We start from the raw sequence: 15,799 nt of genomic DNA, 5'->3' as shown, positions 1-15,799 counted from the left end.
CTGCTTCTCCCTCTGCCTGTGTCTCTTCCTCTCTCTCTGTCTCTCATGAATAAATAAATAAAATCTTTAACAACAACAACAACAAAAACCCCAAAAAACAAAGACATGTGGTCTCCTAAATCATGACAGGATGGAAATAGGGAATTGAGGACGCATGGAAGATTTTTATAGGTCCAGCCTGGAAACGCATTGCTTTTGCGTTGATTCCATTCCATTGTCCAGAGCTCAATCCCATGGCATCAGTTTGACTGCAAGGACACTGGGTCGTGTTCCAAGTGCAAATTTAGTGGGTAATGTGCCAGAAGAAGAGTCCCTAATGGTGAGCATTAGTGAGCAGGGGCAGTGCCAATCTGTCTTGTGGGGGGAGTGGGCAGTGATGTCTGTGTTGGCTTGGGATGGGAGCATGCTCTCTGAAAGCACTTCGGAAAGACAGCTGATGTGGGAGGACGTGTATATGTGGGCACACTCACATGTTGTGCAGAACACAAAGAATCCTCCCATTCTTTCCCATTGTCATGATCTTTCTCCAGACAGGATCTTAGTTATCTCACACCTTACCACTGAAACAGTCTCGTGGGTGCTCTCTCTTCTACAATTTTCCTTAAAAAAAAAAAAAAAAAAAAAAAGATTTTATTTATTTATTCCTGAGAGACACAGAGAGAGAGGCAGAGAGAGAAGCTGGCTCCCTGCAGGGAGCCCCATGCAGGCCTCGATTCCTGGGACCCCGGGATCATGCCCTGAGCCCAAGGGAGGTGCTCAACCGCTGAGAACCTCCAGGCGTCCCTCTTCTACAATTTTCTTGTCCCGTCAAATCTAACCTGGATATCACAGTCTCAATAGTCTTCCTATGACCTGGCTTATGTCATGCTACTCCTGTTCAATGAGGACAACAACAACAGTCTTAAGAACAGTGAAAATACCTTGTGGGGTTACTGTGTTGAGTGCTCTCACTGCAGTATGTCAATCTATCCAAATGGTTACAACAAGCCTACAAGCTATCACCATCCTTCCCATTATCCAGACAGAGCAACAGGGGCCACGAGCCTCCTGGGCCATCGCAGGAGCCACTAGCCACAGGGGGGCCATTTCAATTAAAATGAAAAACAATTAAACACTCAGCTCCTCCGTCACACTAGCCTCATACCAAGCACTCAGGAGCCACATGTGTGTAGTAGCTACCATTTTGGAGAGCACAGACCTGGAGTATTTTCTTGGCAGAAAGTCAGAAAATTTCTGGTGAGTTACGAGAACCCGCTGGGGGTCACACAATAAGTGGTGACCCCATCGGAGTGTAAAGGCTTTCAACAGCTCCATATTGCCTCTACAACCAAGAAGAAAGTTCAGCCTGCCCTTAACGTTTTCCTACGACCCAGGCCAGCTACAGTTAGTCTCATTAATTTCTTGCACGATCTCCTACTGCACAGTCACGCATTTGCTCAGTCCTCCCCCTATGTTCACTCATAATATCTTCACTCTCCTCGTTTCTGTCTGCCCAGTTAAGTAATTCCTATATAACCTTTAAGGTTCAAATAACTGCAATATTTGTCGGTTCCGTTCCTTTTTTTCTATTCTCTCTCTCTCTTTTTTAAGATTTTATTCATTTATTCATGAGAGATACAGAGAGAGAGAGAGAGAGAGAGAGAGAAAGGCAGAGTCACAGGTAGAGGGAGAAGCAGGCTCCATGCAGGGAGCCTGACGTGGGACTCGATCCCGGGACCCCAGGATCACACCCTGGGCCCAAGGCAGGTGCCAAACTGCTGGGCCACCCAGGGATCCCCCTTTTTTTCCATTCTCACTCTCTCAGCCTCAACCACCTTTCAGCCCCCCTGCGTCTCTTGCCACGGCAGCTGTACTGCTGCAGCTAATCATACCAGCTGAGTACCTACTATGTGCCAGGCACTCTTTTAAGCACTGAGTCCTTGTCGCAACACATGAAGTAGCTATCCTTGCTGTACCCATTTTGCAGATGAGATCACTAAGGCCCAGCGAGTGCATGGACTCGTCCGAATGAGCTCTCTGCTTCTAGTCTTTTCTCAGGCAGCGCATCCTCAGGCTATTACCCTGGCCACATTTCTAGAATGCAGAGCCCTTATTCCCCTCCCCTTAGCAGAGCACAAAGGCCCTTTATGTTCAGAACATTTTTAACTTTGGAACCTACCACTCCACCCACAGACCACAAACTATTTACAGTTTCCCCTAATCTGCCATGTTATTTCTTCCCTCTGGGCCGCACACATGCTGTTCCCACCACCTGGAGTGTTAGCCCAGCCAGCAGCACTGAAGCCATCCGTGGCACTGGGCTCTGGACCATGGGGCTCACTCCCTTTTCTGATTGCATCACTGGCTTCTAAAGAAGGCCTGAGTGCTGAGCTCATCACATGAAAATTACTTCTCATTAAATAATACACTTCCAAAATTCAAATTTAATAAGCCATGGGTGGAGTCTGGGGTCTTTCTTATTTTTTTTTTTCTTTTCTCTTTTTTTTAAGAAGCTCCCTGACTATTCTAAAGTAAGGCAAGTGTGGATTACACCGGTTTACAACCCTCCTTGGGCAACCCATCATGCCCTGCTCGGACTTCTAATGACGATCACCTTTGTCATTATTTAATGCTTACCTCTCATTCACCGCCTTCATCTATCCAACAATGTTCATTAAGGGGCTACAAGGTACGAGGCACGTTTCTAAGGGGTTCATGTGAACCAAAGTGGTACAGTCCTTTCAGAGTTTACATTCTGTGATAGTGCTTCCCTAAAATGTCCATATCCTTGTCTCCAAAATTTGTGAATATGTTACTTTACATGGCAAAAGAGGTTTTGCTGATGTGATTAAGTTAAAGATCTTGAGGTGGAAAAATTAGCTTGGATTTTCCAGGGTTTTTTTTTTTTTTTAAAGATTTTTTTTATTTCTTGGGGATCCCTGGGTGGCGCAGCAGTTTAGCGCCTGCCTTTGGCCCAGGGCGTGATCCTGGAGTCCTGGGATCAAGTCCCACATTGGGCTCCCTGCATGGAGTCTGCTTCTCCCTCTGCCTGTGTCTCTGCCTCTCTCTCTCTGTTTGTCTCTCGAATAAATACATAAAATCTTTTTTATAAATAAATAAAATCTTTTTTTAAAGAAGATTTTATGTATTTATTCATGAGACGGAGAATTCTTGAAAGGGAGAGGCAGGGAGAGAGGATCTCAAGCATGGAGCCCCATTCAGGGACTTAATCTCAAGACCCTGAGATCATAACCTGAGCCAAAACTAAGAGTCGGACACTTAAACAACTGAGCCACCCAGGTGTCCCAAATGATCCAGATCCTCAGTTGCGAGGGTCCTTACGAGGGAAGAGGGAGGCAATGGAATCATCAGTAGAGAAGAGGTGACAACAGTAGCAGAGGTCAGAGTAATGTGATTGTTAGCTTTGAAGATGAAGGAAGAGGGCCATGAGTCCAGGAATGTGGGTGGTTATAGAAGCTGGAAAAAGGCAAGGAAATAGACTCTCCCCTCCAGCCCCCCAGAAGCAAGGCAGCCTTGCCATCTCCTTGATTTAAGCCCAGTGAGACCCACTGTTGGACCTTGATCCGCAGAACTGCGGGATAATAAATAGGTGTTGCTTTAAGCCATTAGATTCGTGGTGATTGTTACAGCAGCAAAAGGAAACTGATACAGAGACTGGCTACCTATTTTGTGCAGGTATGTGATGGACCCCCCCCCCCCCCACTAGATTACAGGTGCTTGAGGGCTCTGTGTTCTGTTTGATTTTCCCTCTCAGCTCCGGGTATGAAGCTGGGCTCACAGAGGAAGCTCAATATACTCCTGCTATAGATTCTGAGAGTGGGGCAGGTGGTTGGTAGGGATTTGGGGTGGGGGATGAAGGGTATAGGCCGGGAAGGAAGGGGAAGGTGTCCGCGTGGAAGAGGTGTTTGAGGTTCCGCGGGGGTGGTCTCAGCGCAGGGGTTCTCAAACATCGGTCAGTGGGAAGGATCCTCGGAGATGCGCCTGTAAAGTCTGGGGGAGGGGGGATCCCTGGGTGGCGCAGCGGTTTAGCGCCTGCCTTTGGCCCAGGGCGCGATCCTGGAGACCCGGGATCGAGTCCCACGTCAGGCTCGCGGTGCATGGAGCCTGCCTCTCCCTCTGCCTGTGTCTCTGCCTCTCTCTCTCTCTCTCTCTCTGTGACTATCATAAAAAAAAAAAAAAATTAAAAAAAAAAAAGTCTGGGGGAGGGAATCTGGTGGGTGGGCGCAGGGTGGCAGGAACCCTATTCGCTGTGTACTTGCGTGCTTCCTAATTTTTATATCGAGAAATTTAAGTTTTATTATTATTATTTAAGATTTTATTTATGTATTCATGGGAGACCCAGAGAGAGAGGCAGAGACACAGGCAAAGGGAGAAGCAGGCTCCCTGCAGGGAGCCCGACGCGGGACCGATCCCGGGTCTCCAGGGTCACGCCCTGAGCCGAAGGCAGGTGCTCAACCGCCGAGCCACCCCGGTGCCCCCGAGAAATTTACATTTTAAACGAGAATCGTATTCAAAGAGAAACATTTTCAAGTCACCGGGGCCGCAAGTGGCTCGTGTGTATATCGGTTTCCGGGCCCCGCCCAGCCCCGAAGGTCGTGACCCGGTAAGTCTGGGGATGCGCCCCCGAACCTGCTTTTTTTTTTTTTTTTTTTTGCGAGGGACCCCCCCGCCCCTCCCCATCCCGGACGGCGCGGCGGCCCCGGGAGGTCACCTCGGCCCTCGGGCGGGCGGCGGGCGGCCTCCGGCCGGGGAGGGCGCTGTGCAGGCGGCGCGGGGGGCGGGCGGGGGCGGGCGCGGGGCGGAGCGGAGCGCGGGCCGGCGGCGGCTCCCGGCTCGGGCTCGGGCTCCGGCTCCGGCTCCGGCTCCGGCTCCGGCTCCGGCTCCGGCTCCCGCTCCGGCTCCCGCCCGCCCTGCACCTGCGACCCCGCGGCGCTCGCCCTCCGCCCGGCGCCCGCGGCCCCATGGCCCCGTCCCGCCTGCAGCTCGGCCTCCGCGCCGCCTACTCCGGCCTCAGCTCCGCGGCCGGCTTCTCCATCTTCCTCGTCTGGACCGTGCTGTACAGGCAGCCGGGCACCGCGGCCATGGGGGGGCTCGCAGGTACCCGGGGCGCGTGCGCGGGGCCCGGGGCGCGGGGTGGGGGTGCTGCTGGCCCCAGGCCGCCCGTGGGCAGCGCAGGCCCCGCGCGAGTGCCCGCCCCGCGACCGCGTCCTCCCCGCGCCCGCCGCACCGCGCCTGTGCCCGGGCACCTCGGCGCCGCGAGCGCCCTCCCCCGGGGGCCGGAGGGCCGGGGGGCCGGGGGTCCCCGGGGAGGAGGGCGGGACCCACCCCCTGCCGAGGCCCTGCGGAGCCCGCCTACCCGGGCACCCTCACCCCCACCCCCGCGTCGGTGCCCCTTGCGCCCGGCCCAGGGGGCTCCCGGCCCAGGTGTGCGGGACCAGCGCGCGCTGCCCCGTCTGGGCTTCAAGGGGCACAGGGGGGCCGCCGGGGTGGCTCAGCCGTACAGCGGCTGCCTTTGGCTCAGGGCGTGATCCCGGAGACCTGGGATCGAGTCCCCCGGGATCGAGTCCCCCAGCATCGAGTCCCCCGGGGATGGAGTCCCACATCAGGGAACCTGCTTCCCCTTCTGCCTGTGTCTCTGCCTCTCTCTCTCTTTCTCTCTCTCTCTGTGTCTCTCATGAATAAATAAATAAAATCTTATTTTTAAAAAAAAGGGGGGGAGCGCAAAGGGAGGCAAGTGCTAGAGTGAGAGAGCGCCAGGGTGCTGCCTGAGGCGGGGTCCTCCCCGATGCTGTGTCTTCACTGTGCACCTTCGGGCACCCATGGGCCTCTCTGTGTTGTAGAATCGGGTGAAGACAAAACATTATTCCTACTCGCTAGCATTTTCCCCCCTAATACTTTCTGTGTGTCATCATCATCTTATTTCCATCATCTTATTTCATCTTTGCACGGGTCCTAAGCAGTAGGCATTATTGTCGTGCCCATTTCACGGATAAGGCATTAAACTGAGGGTTAGAGTAAATAAATGGCTTGCCCAGGGTTACACAGCTACCTGAAATAACATGCGTGGGAAAAGAACTTTGGGAAAAAATACATGCAAGGGTATTACTTGTACATATGGAGATCCCATTCCATTACAAAAAATCCTCTGCCCAAAAGAAGCCCTAAATGGACTCGCTGAAAATAACTGGATTTCCTCATAGCCCCCAAGCCTCCTGAGTGCCTTCCCTGGGTAAAGAAGGAATGGGAGGTGGCATTTCTCTTAAAAGAGGGGTGTGCATAGCCACAGTCTGAGCAACACCAGAGACCTTGGGGGGCACCCTGGCTGGGATGCTCTCCTGCCCCCCCCACCTGTGGGTTCCTGTCCTCCCTGGAGACAGCCAGCCCAGGGTTGCTCCGATATCTACAGACCCCTGGTCCCCTGTCCCCGCACCCCCTGCTGCTACTGTGCTCCTCAGGGGTCCCCGCACCCCCTGCTGCTACTGTGCTCCTCAGGGGTCTCTCCTTGCGGCTTTGTGTTGTAGTCCCGTAGGCCCTGCTGCTTTCTGTTGGGAAGGCCGCGTCTTCAGGCCACGTCCTGTGGCTGTACTGCCGCCTGAGAGGAAGGGACTGGTTGCGGCCGAGGAGGGAAGGCCGTCCCTGGGATCTGGGATCAGAGCTGGTGTGTTTGAGTCTGGCCGGGTAGAGCTGAGCCCTTCCTAGCCACGCGACCTTGAGCACGTCCATGCCTCCCGGGCCTCAGTTTCCTCCTCGCTGTAAGGAGCGGGAGGAGATACCATTGAAAGAGATGATCTCGGAGAGCCCCTCCAAGTTGGCAGTAGTGAGTCTAGAACGCTCTGCGGCGTTCATCCCACAGCTGCCTCCTAGGAGGCTGTGGTAAAGGCCCTGTACCTTGGGCTCCAGGGAGTATGAGCTTTCCTTCTGACCCAGACTCTGCTCTCTCTTCCTCCCCGAAGGCTTCGCTTAGCCCCTGAGGCCCACCCAGCCACCTGCAGGGAGAGGTGTGAGGGCAGCAAGCAGCTGAAGCAGGGTCCTGACGCCTCCCTGACAGTCTGGCCTTCCAGACAACCAGGAGGTGGCAATGGAAGAGCAAAGCCACTTGGTGGTGGTGGTGCAGCGGGCGGGCGGAGGGGTGGCCAGGTCAGAGCCACGGGCCCTCTCCACCCTGAGTGGGTTCTGGGAAAGTCTGTAGCCAGGCAGCCTCCTTCCTCTTTTAGGGGTGAAGCATCAGCAGATTTACTGACTTGTGAGCACCCCACTTCTGACTTGGCACTTTCCAGCCCAGAAGCTGCTGAGTCACCAGAAGCCAGCCCCAGCATGCTCCTTCTCCCCTGCAAATGAGGCAGGGGCGGATGGGATGCTGGTTTCTGAGGCAGGGTCAGCCCTGGAGTCCCTGGGGTCCCTGGGGCCAATGGGAAGAGTGTTCCTGGGTGGAGACCTACTGTCTCCCATCCTCATGGGTGTCTGGTTTGGAGGAAAGCCACTTGCAGAGAAAATAGTTTTGCTGTGGGAATCCTGGGGAAACACGGACTCTCGCTCCAGATCTAGTAGACCAAAGAAAGGTGGAAAGAATAGAAAAAAATGTTTAGTTTTATTTATTTATTCATGAGACACAGAGAGAGGCAGAGACATAAGGAGAAGCAACATCCCAGTGGGGAGCCCGATGTGGGACTCGATCCCGGGACCCCAGAATCACCACCTGAACCAAAGGCAGATGCTCAACCACTGAGTCACCAAGGCATCCCGGAAAGAATAGAGAATTTGCCCCAGAGGCCTAAATGGCTTTGTGTTCTCCCTCTGGGAGGGAGAGGGGTCCTGGGGCTCCGGGCCTTGCTTTTCCCCAGGGCTGGTGTAGAGGGCAGGGGTTCAAGAACAGAGTGGGGCCCTGGACCAGGGTTCCACTTGTCTGAGTGTCTCTGTGGGCTCCTCTGGCCCCTCCCCGGCTCCTCACCTCCAACCCAGCCACTGGTGAGACGCTCACCGACCAACTCTGCTCCGTCCTTGCCCTTGGTCTGCCAGCTGCGAGCCCACCGAAGCGGTGGGGTGGGTGGGGTGAGGGCTGGCGTGGCCATGCAGCCAGGTGGGCCTGCGGAGCTGTCCATTCTGCCCTGAATAGCCCAGCGTGTCGTAGGAAGAGAGCGAAGCTGAGACACCGTTGCTTCTTTTTTTTTTTTAATTTTATTTATTTATTTATTTATGATAGTCACAGAGAGAGAGAGAGAGAGAGAGAGAGAGAGAGAGAGGCAGAGACACAGGCAGAGGGAGAAGCAGGCTCCATGCACCGGGAGCCCGATGTGGGATTCGATCCTGGGTCTCCAGGATCGCACCCTGGGCCAAAGGCAGGCGCCAAACCCCTGCACCACCCAGGGATCCCGACACCGTTGCTTCTGGAGTGAGGTGTGGGAGGGGACCAGCTGGGGCTCCTGCTCCTTCACCGACCACCTGTGGGGAGGTCCCTGTTCGAAGGAAGGCGGTGGGAGCCCAGGCCGGTGGGAACTGGCCTGCTTCCAGAAGTGGCTTGTGTTTATCTGGAGGCAAGGCCTGTGCACAGGGGAAGTGAGAGGTGGTTAAGGTTGTGCCTGCTTATTAACGAAGAACTGGTATGTGGAACCCCCAAAATGGCCATCTCCCTTTTCCTGGTACGTGGGTGTACGCCCGGGGCGGGAGGGCCTGGGGGCACAGCTGCAGCACGGCCAGTGGACTAACATGTGGCATTTGCGCAGGCCCCTATTTCAGCATTTCCTAACCCAGAAATTGCTGAGTCACAGAGGAATTACTCTGACCTCCTTAGTGTTCTCCTAAGCTGGCTCCAGAATCTTGGAGCGGTAAAGGATCCCAGAGCTCATGTCCCCCAGCCCTCCATGGCCAACTGGGGAGACGGGGCACGTGGAGCCATCCCAGGCAGATGCCCATCCAACTGTTCCTCGGACGCGCTCAGAACAATATGCCTTCTTCCTAGGGCCCTTTAAGAACCCAAACAGAATGCCCAGATGAGCACTTAGGATGCATGTGGGGGGTTTGGGAAATGCTTCTGAGAAGGGCCGCTGCCACATGCTCCGGGTCGTAGAAGATATAAGCGGAAGCCGTGAGATTATAACTCTGTCCACCTCCAGCTTCCTGTCTAGGCAGGGATGGAGATGCTTGTTCTGGCTCACCCTGACCTCAGGGGTGGAGGGACCCAGGTTCCAGGCCCCTGACCCGCAGAAAGTTGGGGTGGGGACGGGCAAAGCCTGGAGAGTATGGGTCCAACAGGGTGGGATGGGGCCTGGGCCTGGGAGGGCCCGAACCCTCGCTAGCGGGGAACCCCTGAGGTGGTCACGTTTCCAGGCTGGCAGGACCCTTGGGCTCACCCATTTCTAGAAGTGGAAGCACTAAGGTTGTAAGAGGTCACGAGCAGCACAGCTGTGCCAGGCCCCAGACTTCCTGGCTCATAGTCCCGTGGCTCACGGTCCTGTGCCAGGCCGCCCAAATTGTGACAGCTTCTGAGCTGATAGCCAGAGCAGGGTTCTGTGATAATGCCGCCCACCCAACCTCTTTTTCCCTCCTAACTGGGAAAAAAAAAAAAAAAAAAGAAAAGAAAAAAAAAAAGAAAGAAAGAAAAGAAAAAGGAAAGGAAAGAAGTATTTGGGGCATATAAAAAAGGACAGGTGATTTAATGAACTCCCTTATACTTAGCACCTGGCCTAAGAAATAAACTCACAGATTCAGTCAGAGCACTCTCCCACCGCCAATCTCCCATCTACTTTCCTTCCGTCTTTCCCTTGCCCAAGAAAACCACTTTCCCCATCCAGATATCCACCCTTGCTATGCACATATGCTACGCTGCGTTTAGTGTGTGTGGCTGCCTTTAAAAAAAAAATTATTTATTTATTTGACAGAGAAAGCAGGTGGAGTGGCAGGCAGAGGGAGAAGCAGGCTCCCTGCTGAACAGGGAGCCTGGCTCGGCTTGATCCCAGGGCCCCGGGGTCATGACCTGAGCCGAAGGCAGACGTTTAACTGACCGAGCCACCCAGCCACTCTGCAGCTGCCTCTTTGAGACATCTCCTGATTCCTGGGATCCAGCAGCCCGTGTAGCCCCCCCACACGTAGACCACTTGCAGCTGGCCCTGCCTCTTTCCTCATTCCTCCCTTGCTGGGACCCTGTGGCCCTGCTCCGGACCCTTGCCAATGGGACTGGTATTTGTTCTATTCTTGGGGCCGTGCCGGCAGGCACAGCCTGGCACAGAGGGCATCATTGTACTGGCTGAGTGGCAGCTGGCTTTGTAGGGGAAGTGCCCGGCCAGGCCCAGAGGGCAGACCCTGGAGAGGCGGGGGGCGTCTGGTTTGCCCTCTCTTAAAACTGGAAGGAGTGACATGGGGTCAGGTGACGAGCAAGGCCACTTGGGTGCTGGGTGGCCTTGGGGGTCTCAGTTCTGGGCCTCTTCACTCTGCAAGACCAGTCTGTGGGGTTCTGAAAGGGCCCCGCTGGCCAAGAGTTCAGCCCCAGGCCCCTGAGGGCCACGTAGAACCGGAGCATCCCGGGAGGCCGCCGCTTCCCACCTCTGGGCCCTCGGTAGGTGGGCGCAGGTCCTGGGAAGCAGGCTGGCTGCCGTGATGCCCAGACCTTCCCATGTCAGGACCTCTTTACACCCCTGGAAAGTAGTGAAGCCCCAAGGAAATTTTGTTGATGTGGGTTATATCTATTGATCTGTACCACACTAGAAATTAAGACCCAGAACATTGTCAAGCATTCCAAAGTAAATATTGAAAATAACATTGCAGGACACCTGAGTGGCTCAGGGGTTGAGCACCTGCCTTCGGGTCAGGGTGTGATCCTGGATTCTCAGGATTGAGTCCCACATGGGGCTCCCTGCATGGAGCCTGCTTCTCCCTCTGCCTGGGTCTCTGCCTCTCTCTCTCTCTGTGTCGCTCATGAATAAATAAAAAAAAATAACATTGCGTTAGCATAAAATAACATCCCCGTGTAAGAAATAGTCATGTTTAAGACAAAAAAAAAAAGAGGGAGAAGAATGGCATGCTTCCCAATTTTTGCAAGTCACTTTAGTATCTGGCTTACCAGAAGACAGCTAGATTCTCTTATCTGCATTTGCCTCCAAGTGCTGTGATGCCAGAGGCCGCGTAGCCTCCAGAACACTCCACTCCGCAGTCAGGAAGCAGCGAGAGTGGAAGGCCACCTTATCTCAGCATTAGTCAGCTAGCAGCCCTGGCCTCGGGGACCCAAGGGTCCCAGGGGCCCCTGAGGCCCCTGGGCTGAAGGCAGCGGGAGGGGGAGAGGGGAAGGGCGGCCCCCCCAGCTGACCAGCCTGTCCCCCGGCAGGTGTGCTGGCGCTGTGGGTGCTGGTGACGCACGTGATGTACATGCAGGATTACTGGAGGACCTGGCTCAAGGGACTGCGTGGCTTCTTCTTTGTGGGCGTCCTCTTCTCGGCCGTGTCCGTGGCCACCTTCTGCACCTTCCTCGTGCTGGCTGTCACCCGACACCAGAGTGAGCGCTGTTGGGGCACTTGGGGGTTCACCTGGGATTCCCGTCCTGGTTCCAAAGCTTGTGTCCAAGGAACTTGGGAGGCCCGTGCCTGGGGGTTCTCACCGAGGGGGTAATGAGTACCCAGCCCCCTGGGTTGGAAAGGGCTCGGGGAACCCGGTGTCCTCTGCAGGTCAGCAGGCAGGGGTGTCCTGGATAGAGCCCCTGGGGGGAGTCCTCGAGCCCGGCTCTGGGGTGGGAGCGCCCCCTGGTGGCTGCGGCCAGCAAGTGGGCAAAGGCCCTCCGGGCCCCAGGAGTCTAGGGCTGGAAGCAGGGTGCAGGGGCGCTGGGTAACCCAGGGCCGAGCGCCCATCCAGGCCTGTCACTGGCCAGCCCTGACCTTCCCTCGTCCCCATGGCCTCCTGCCTGCAAACCCCAAAGGCCCTAAAACTGGCTAGCGCGGGCCACCTCTCCTGGAGGTTGTGGGGAGGGGTGGCCCTGGGCTTGCGGCCTGGTGGCAGGGGTCCAGGGCAAAGCCGGCTCAAGTCACCGTGGGGTTCCTCTCCCCTGCAGGCCTCACAGACCCCAACAGCTACTACCTCTCCTGCGTCTGGAGCTTCATTTCCTTCAAGTGGGCCTTCCTGCTGAGCCTTTACGCCCACCGCTACCGGGCTGACTTCGCCGACATCAGCATCCTCAGCGATTTCTGACCCAAGGGGTGAGGCTTCTGTCCCCTGGGGGTCCTCAGGACCTGGACTCGGCCTCTGAGGTACTGGGCAGGCCTGCCACCCCCCCGGAGGCCCTAGATCTGCGGCAGAAGAAACACAGCAGGAGGACTGCCGTCTCCTAGGAAGCTGTCCTGCCCCCTTTGTGGGACACGCGGTGTGGGACACGCGGGTGCGGTGGAAACGGGTCCTTCCTGCCACGCGGCTCCCCATCGGCCTGGCTGGAGGGCAGCTTTAGACCTTTTCAGATGGATCTATTTTCTTAGCACTCAGTGAGAAAGCAAGCGGGGCCAGGGCAGTGAGTCAAGCGGTAGGGCAGGGAGCCTTGACCTCTGCCTGGGGGCGCTGTCTCTCAGGCCAGGCTGAGAACCTGGGAGGTCAGTTCAAGTAGAGACCTCTCAGCCCCGACCCCAACCCCCCATCCCATTGTCCTTTGAGGGCCGGATAGCTTAACTCCTCAGTCCCAGGGATGGCAACACTTGGCTCTCTTTTCCCCGAGGCCTGGGGACCGGAGTGGAGAGTGTAGTGTCCCCTCCCAGAGCGGGTCTCCCGTGAGTGTGCTAGAGCCGGTCATCTCCTTCAGCATCCCCAAGCCCTCTCTTTTACACACACACACCACACACCCCAAACAAAGCGGGACTCCCTGAATGAAGCCAGACTGAACGTCTGGGGAAGGTGCCCTGCCCCCCACCATGGTGCAGGCTGGCAGGAAACCCGCAAATCCGTGCCCGTGTACCTCCAGCCCTACATTTCTGTCACTTCTCACATGCATCACCCCTGGCCCCGAGACGTCCCCCCGCTCCCCTGCTCACTGCCCTCCGCCTAGAGCTTTCATCTTTTTAAATCTCCCTTCCGCAGGACAAAAATCTGCTTTTCTGCCATCTGGCACAAGGGCTCACCTAACTCGGGAGGGAGGGAGCTATTGTTACCTTTTTACGTTAGGTTGCCATTTTGCACGGTCTACCCTCTTCCCACCTGATGTGTCCTGCCCTTCAGCTCTTTGCCTTATCTGTGTCACTGTCACTTTAGCAGAAATACAGCGGCCATTTGTACCAGACAGCCTCTGGTGGTTCCTTGGGGGGTGGGAATCTTGTGGGGTGGGGGTTGGGGGTGCTGGGGGAGCGGGAAGCAGGAAGGGTGGTGGTGGTGGGTCTCTAGCTGCCTCGGGAAACCCATCTCCGTAGCTCACTGGTGCCCTGGAGGGCAGAGGAGGGACCACTGCCCCAGGGGCTGGAGGCCCTCTCCCTCTGGCCCCTCTTGGCATCAGGGAGCCCAGTAGCCTGGCTCTCAGCTCACCCCAGCCAGGGGTCGGGGGCATGCCCAGAGGCAGAGGCACAGCCTCAGCACCACCAGTGGCATTTCGTGTCAGTCACCCAAGAGGCCAGGACAGACGGGAAGGGAGCTGAACCTGTTCCCCTTCATAGTCTCCTAGGCCGTGGGCTTGGGGCGAGGTCTGAGGTGATGAAGCTGCTCTTCCTGCCGGTCGGAGAAGCCTGGCTGGCTCAGAACTGTAAAGACAGGCCCCGGCAGCCTGGCACCTTCCTCTCCGGTGATTGGAGGAGCTTGTCCCGGCCTGTTGCCTCATGCATCGTCTCTTCTAGGCTCATTATATGTTAGGAAGTCATGATGCATTTGAGCAGGAAGGGGCCATAACAGAGTCTATTTCTGGAGCCTTTAGCTGATAAACAGAGGTCCCAGGAGGTGACGTGACTTACCTGAGCTCCCAGCTGGGACCTGAACCCAGGTAGGTCGGATTCACCACCCTCGGGGGATGCCTTCCAGGTTGCGCGTCTCCATCCCACCCTCTCGGCAGGCCTGCTCTCTCTGGACTCAGCCCAAAGCGGCTGCCGCTCTATTACCCCCAGGTGGGGCAAGTGGGGACGGCCAGGGTGTGTTCAGAAGGGATTCTTTCTGCAAGGGAGCTGCCACGGAGGGGGGGAGCTGGAAGGGGGGCTGGAGGGGGGCTGGGCCCTTTCCCACAGTAAACGAGACGCGTGCGCACGAGGTACAGCTGTTCACCCACCGAACACCCCTCCTCCCCAGAGGCCCTTTCACAGGCATCTTTAAAGCAAATAAAACATTTATTGTTCAGATTTTTTTTCCTTTTTTTTTTCTTATTTTTTTTTCTTTTTTACAAAAACATGCATACATACACAGGGTATGGTGGTCCTGGGGAAGACACACACACACACACACACACACACACACACACTCTCACACTCTCTCTCACACGCACACAAACACTTTCCTTCTTGGCCCCAGGCCAGGACCCCAGAAGCCTTGAAGACTTTGCCAGGGCAGCCTCCCCTCCCCTGTGTCTTGCATCCACTCTCCCACCCCTTTCCCCTCAGCCAGGCTAGTCCTATGTGGGGCAGGAGTGAGAGCTGGGTGAGGGAGACCCCAGAAAGAGAGAGGGCTCACGGAGGGGGGCGGTGACCGAGGGGCCCCTGGCGGTCACACTGTGCCGCTGAGGGGAGATGAAGAGTTTGGCACCATCGGCTCAGGAAGCACGGAACTCCCAGAGCACCTGTCGGCTCCGCCAGGGCACTGAGATGGCTGATGGAGGGGGGCCTGTGGCAGGGGCTGGGACCCGATGGGAGGCCTGCCGACCACTGCTCTCTCGGAAGGAGCTTTGTCTCCCTGCCCAGTGGCGGGGGTGGGGGGGGGGAGTGGGCGGGGGGGGGAAGCTTCCAGAGTCATCTGAGGAAGCAGGCAAGAGGGATGCCCCTGCACTCAGGGGTAAGGGACTCCCTGACTTCCCCCTCCCTCCCCCCGCCCCCATACTCCAGCTCAGCCCTCAGAGCCTAGGGAGGGCCACCCTGGCTGAGGCCAAGTTCACATTTCTGCGTGGAGCCTGGGGCCGTGTGCAAAGCCCAGGGTCTACGGAGCCATGAAGAATAGTGGTTATCGGTGGGCCCGACCGAGCTAGTCCTCCTCTGTGCAGTCCTGAGGGATGGGGCCCAGCCAGGGGCCTGGACCCCAAAGGGGTCGACTCTGTTCTTGAGAGAGCCCTACTGAGGTGGGGCTGGCTGCCCAGCTGGCCTCCTCCCCGGGTCCTCTTTGGTCCCTATCCTAGATGCAGGGCCCTGCTCAGGCTCCTTGGGGTGACTGGCAAGGGGCTGTGCTCTGGCCCCAACTACCTGCCCGAAGGCCCTCTGTAGACCCGGGGACTGGGTACTGTTGCCAGAGGCTAGAGGAGAACCAGGTCCGAAGGGCAGGGGTGGGCAGGCAAATCCGTTGTGAAGCCTTAGAGATTCATAGGCTCTTCCTCCTCCACCAGCTGTTCCGGGGGCCTGGAGGAGGGAGACACAAGGGTGGGGATGCTGGAGGGCCGGGGGCTGCATGCCGGGAAGCCGGGGAAGGCTGGGGTGGCCGTGCTGGGATCTGGGGTCATCAGGTAGGGAGGGTCCGAGGGGTGGAGAGGCTGTGTGGGCCGGGGGCCGGGCATTACCGCTCTTCAGCCAGGATGCCCACGGACAGGGATGCCAGTGCGGTCACTGCCTCCACTTCTTCTGTGTCGGCCCCTGGCACCCTGGGCACCCAGGAGTCTGGACAGGAAGCCAGGCGCTGCATGCAGCCCCAGTATTTACCTGGGCCAAGAAGCCGAGAGTCAGAA

General features: G+C 56.8%; 2 protein-coding genes across 11 annotated transcripts in view; one reads left to right on the top strand and one right to left on the bottom strand.

Moving 5' to 3' along the window:
* Positions 1–4,818: 4,818 nt before the first annotated feature.
* On the top strand, positions 4,819–13,240 carry SLC48A1 (solute carrier family 48 member 1). Its single transcript, XM_072798202.1, has 3 exons — positions 4,819–5,097; positions 11,315–11,482; positions 12,032–13,240. Exons 1-3 carry the CDS (start codon positions 4,962–4,964, stop codon positions 12,166–12,168), a joined length of 441 nt encoding a protein of 146 aa, XP_072654303.1. The 5' UTR covers positions 4,819–4,961; the 3' UTR covers positions 12,169–13,240.
* A 1,005-nt stretch (positions 13,241–14,245) lies between these two features.
* The window catches only part of HDAC7 (histone deacetylase 7), a 38,494-nt gene continuing 36,940 nt past the window's right edge, over positions 14,246–15,799 (bottom strand). For all 10 annotated transcript variants that reach the window (XM_072798201.1, XM_072798199.1, XM_072798192.1 and 7 more), the window contains 2 exons: positions 15,635–15,773; positions 14,246–15,476 (listed from right to left, as the gene is read on the bottom strand). In XM_072798201.1, the coding sequence (XP_072654302.1) occupies positions 15,431–15,476; positions 15,635–15,773 (185 nt within the window). In that variant the 3' untranslated portion in view covers positions 14,246–15,430. The remainder of the gene's footprint in view (positions 15,477–15,634; positions 15,774–15,799) is intronic.

Source organism: Canis lupus, chromosome 25 (assembly GCF_048164855.1).
Source record: "Canis lupus baileyi chromosome 25, mCanLup2.hap1, whole genome shotgun sequence".
Taxonomy (NCBI): Eukaryota; Metazoa; Chordata; class Mammalia; order Carnivora; family Canidae; genus Canis; species Canis lupus.
The sequence above is the reverse complement of the archived record's forward strand: the minus strand, read 5'-3'. Positions and strand labels throughout refer to the sequence as shown.

What these genes read in the sequence shown, in the direction of transcription:
- SLC48A1 (XM_072798202.1), top strand. Translation starts at nt 4,962, where the DNA reads ATGGCCCCGTCCCGCCTGCAGCTCGGCCTCCGCGCCGCCTACTCCGGC. An exon ending in GGCCATGGGGGGGCTCGCAG is followed by an intron (nt 5,098 to 11,314) that starts GTACCCGGGGCG and finishes GTCCCCCGGCAG; the next exon opens with GTGTGCTGGCGCTGTGGGTG. An exon ending in GGCTGTCACCCGACACCAGA is followed by an intron (nt 11,483 to 12,031) that starts GTGAGCGCTGTT and finishes TCTCCCCTGCAG; the next exon opens with GCCTCACAGACCCCAACAGC.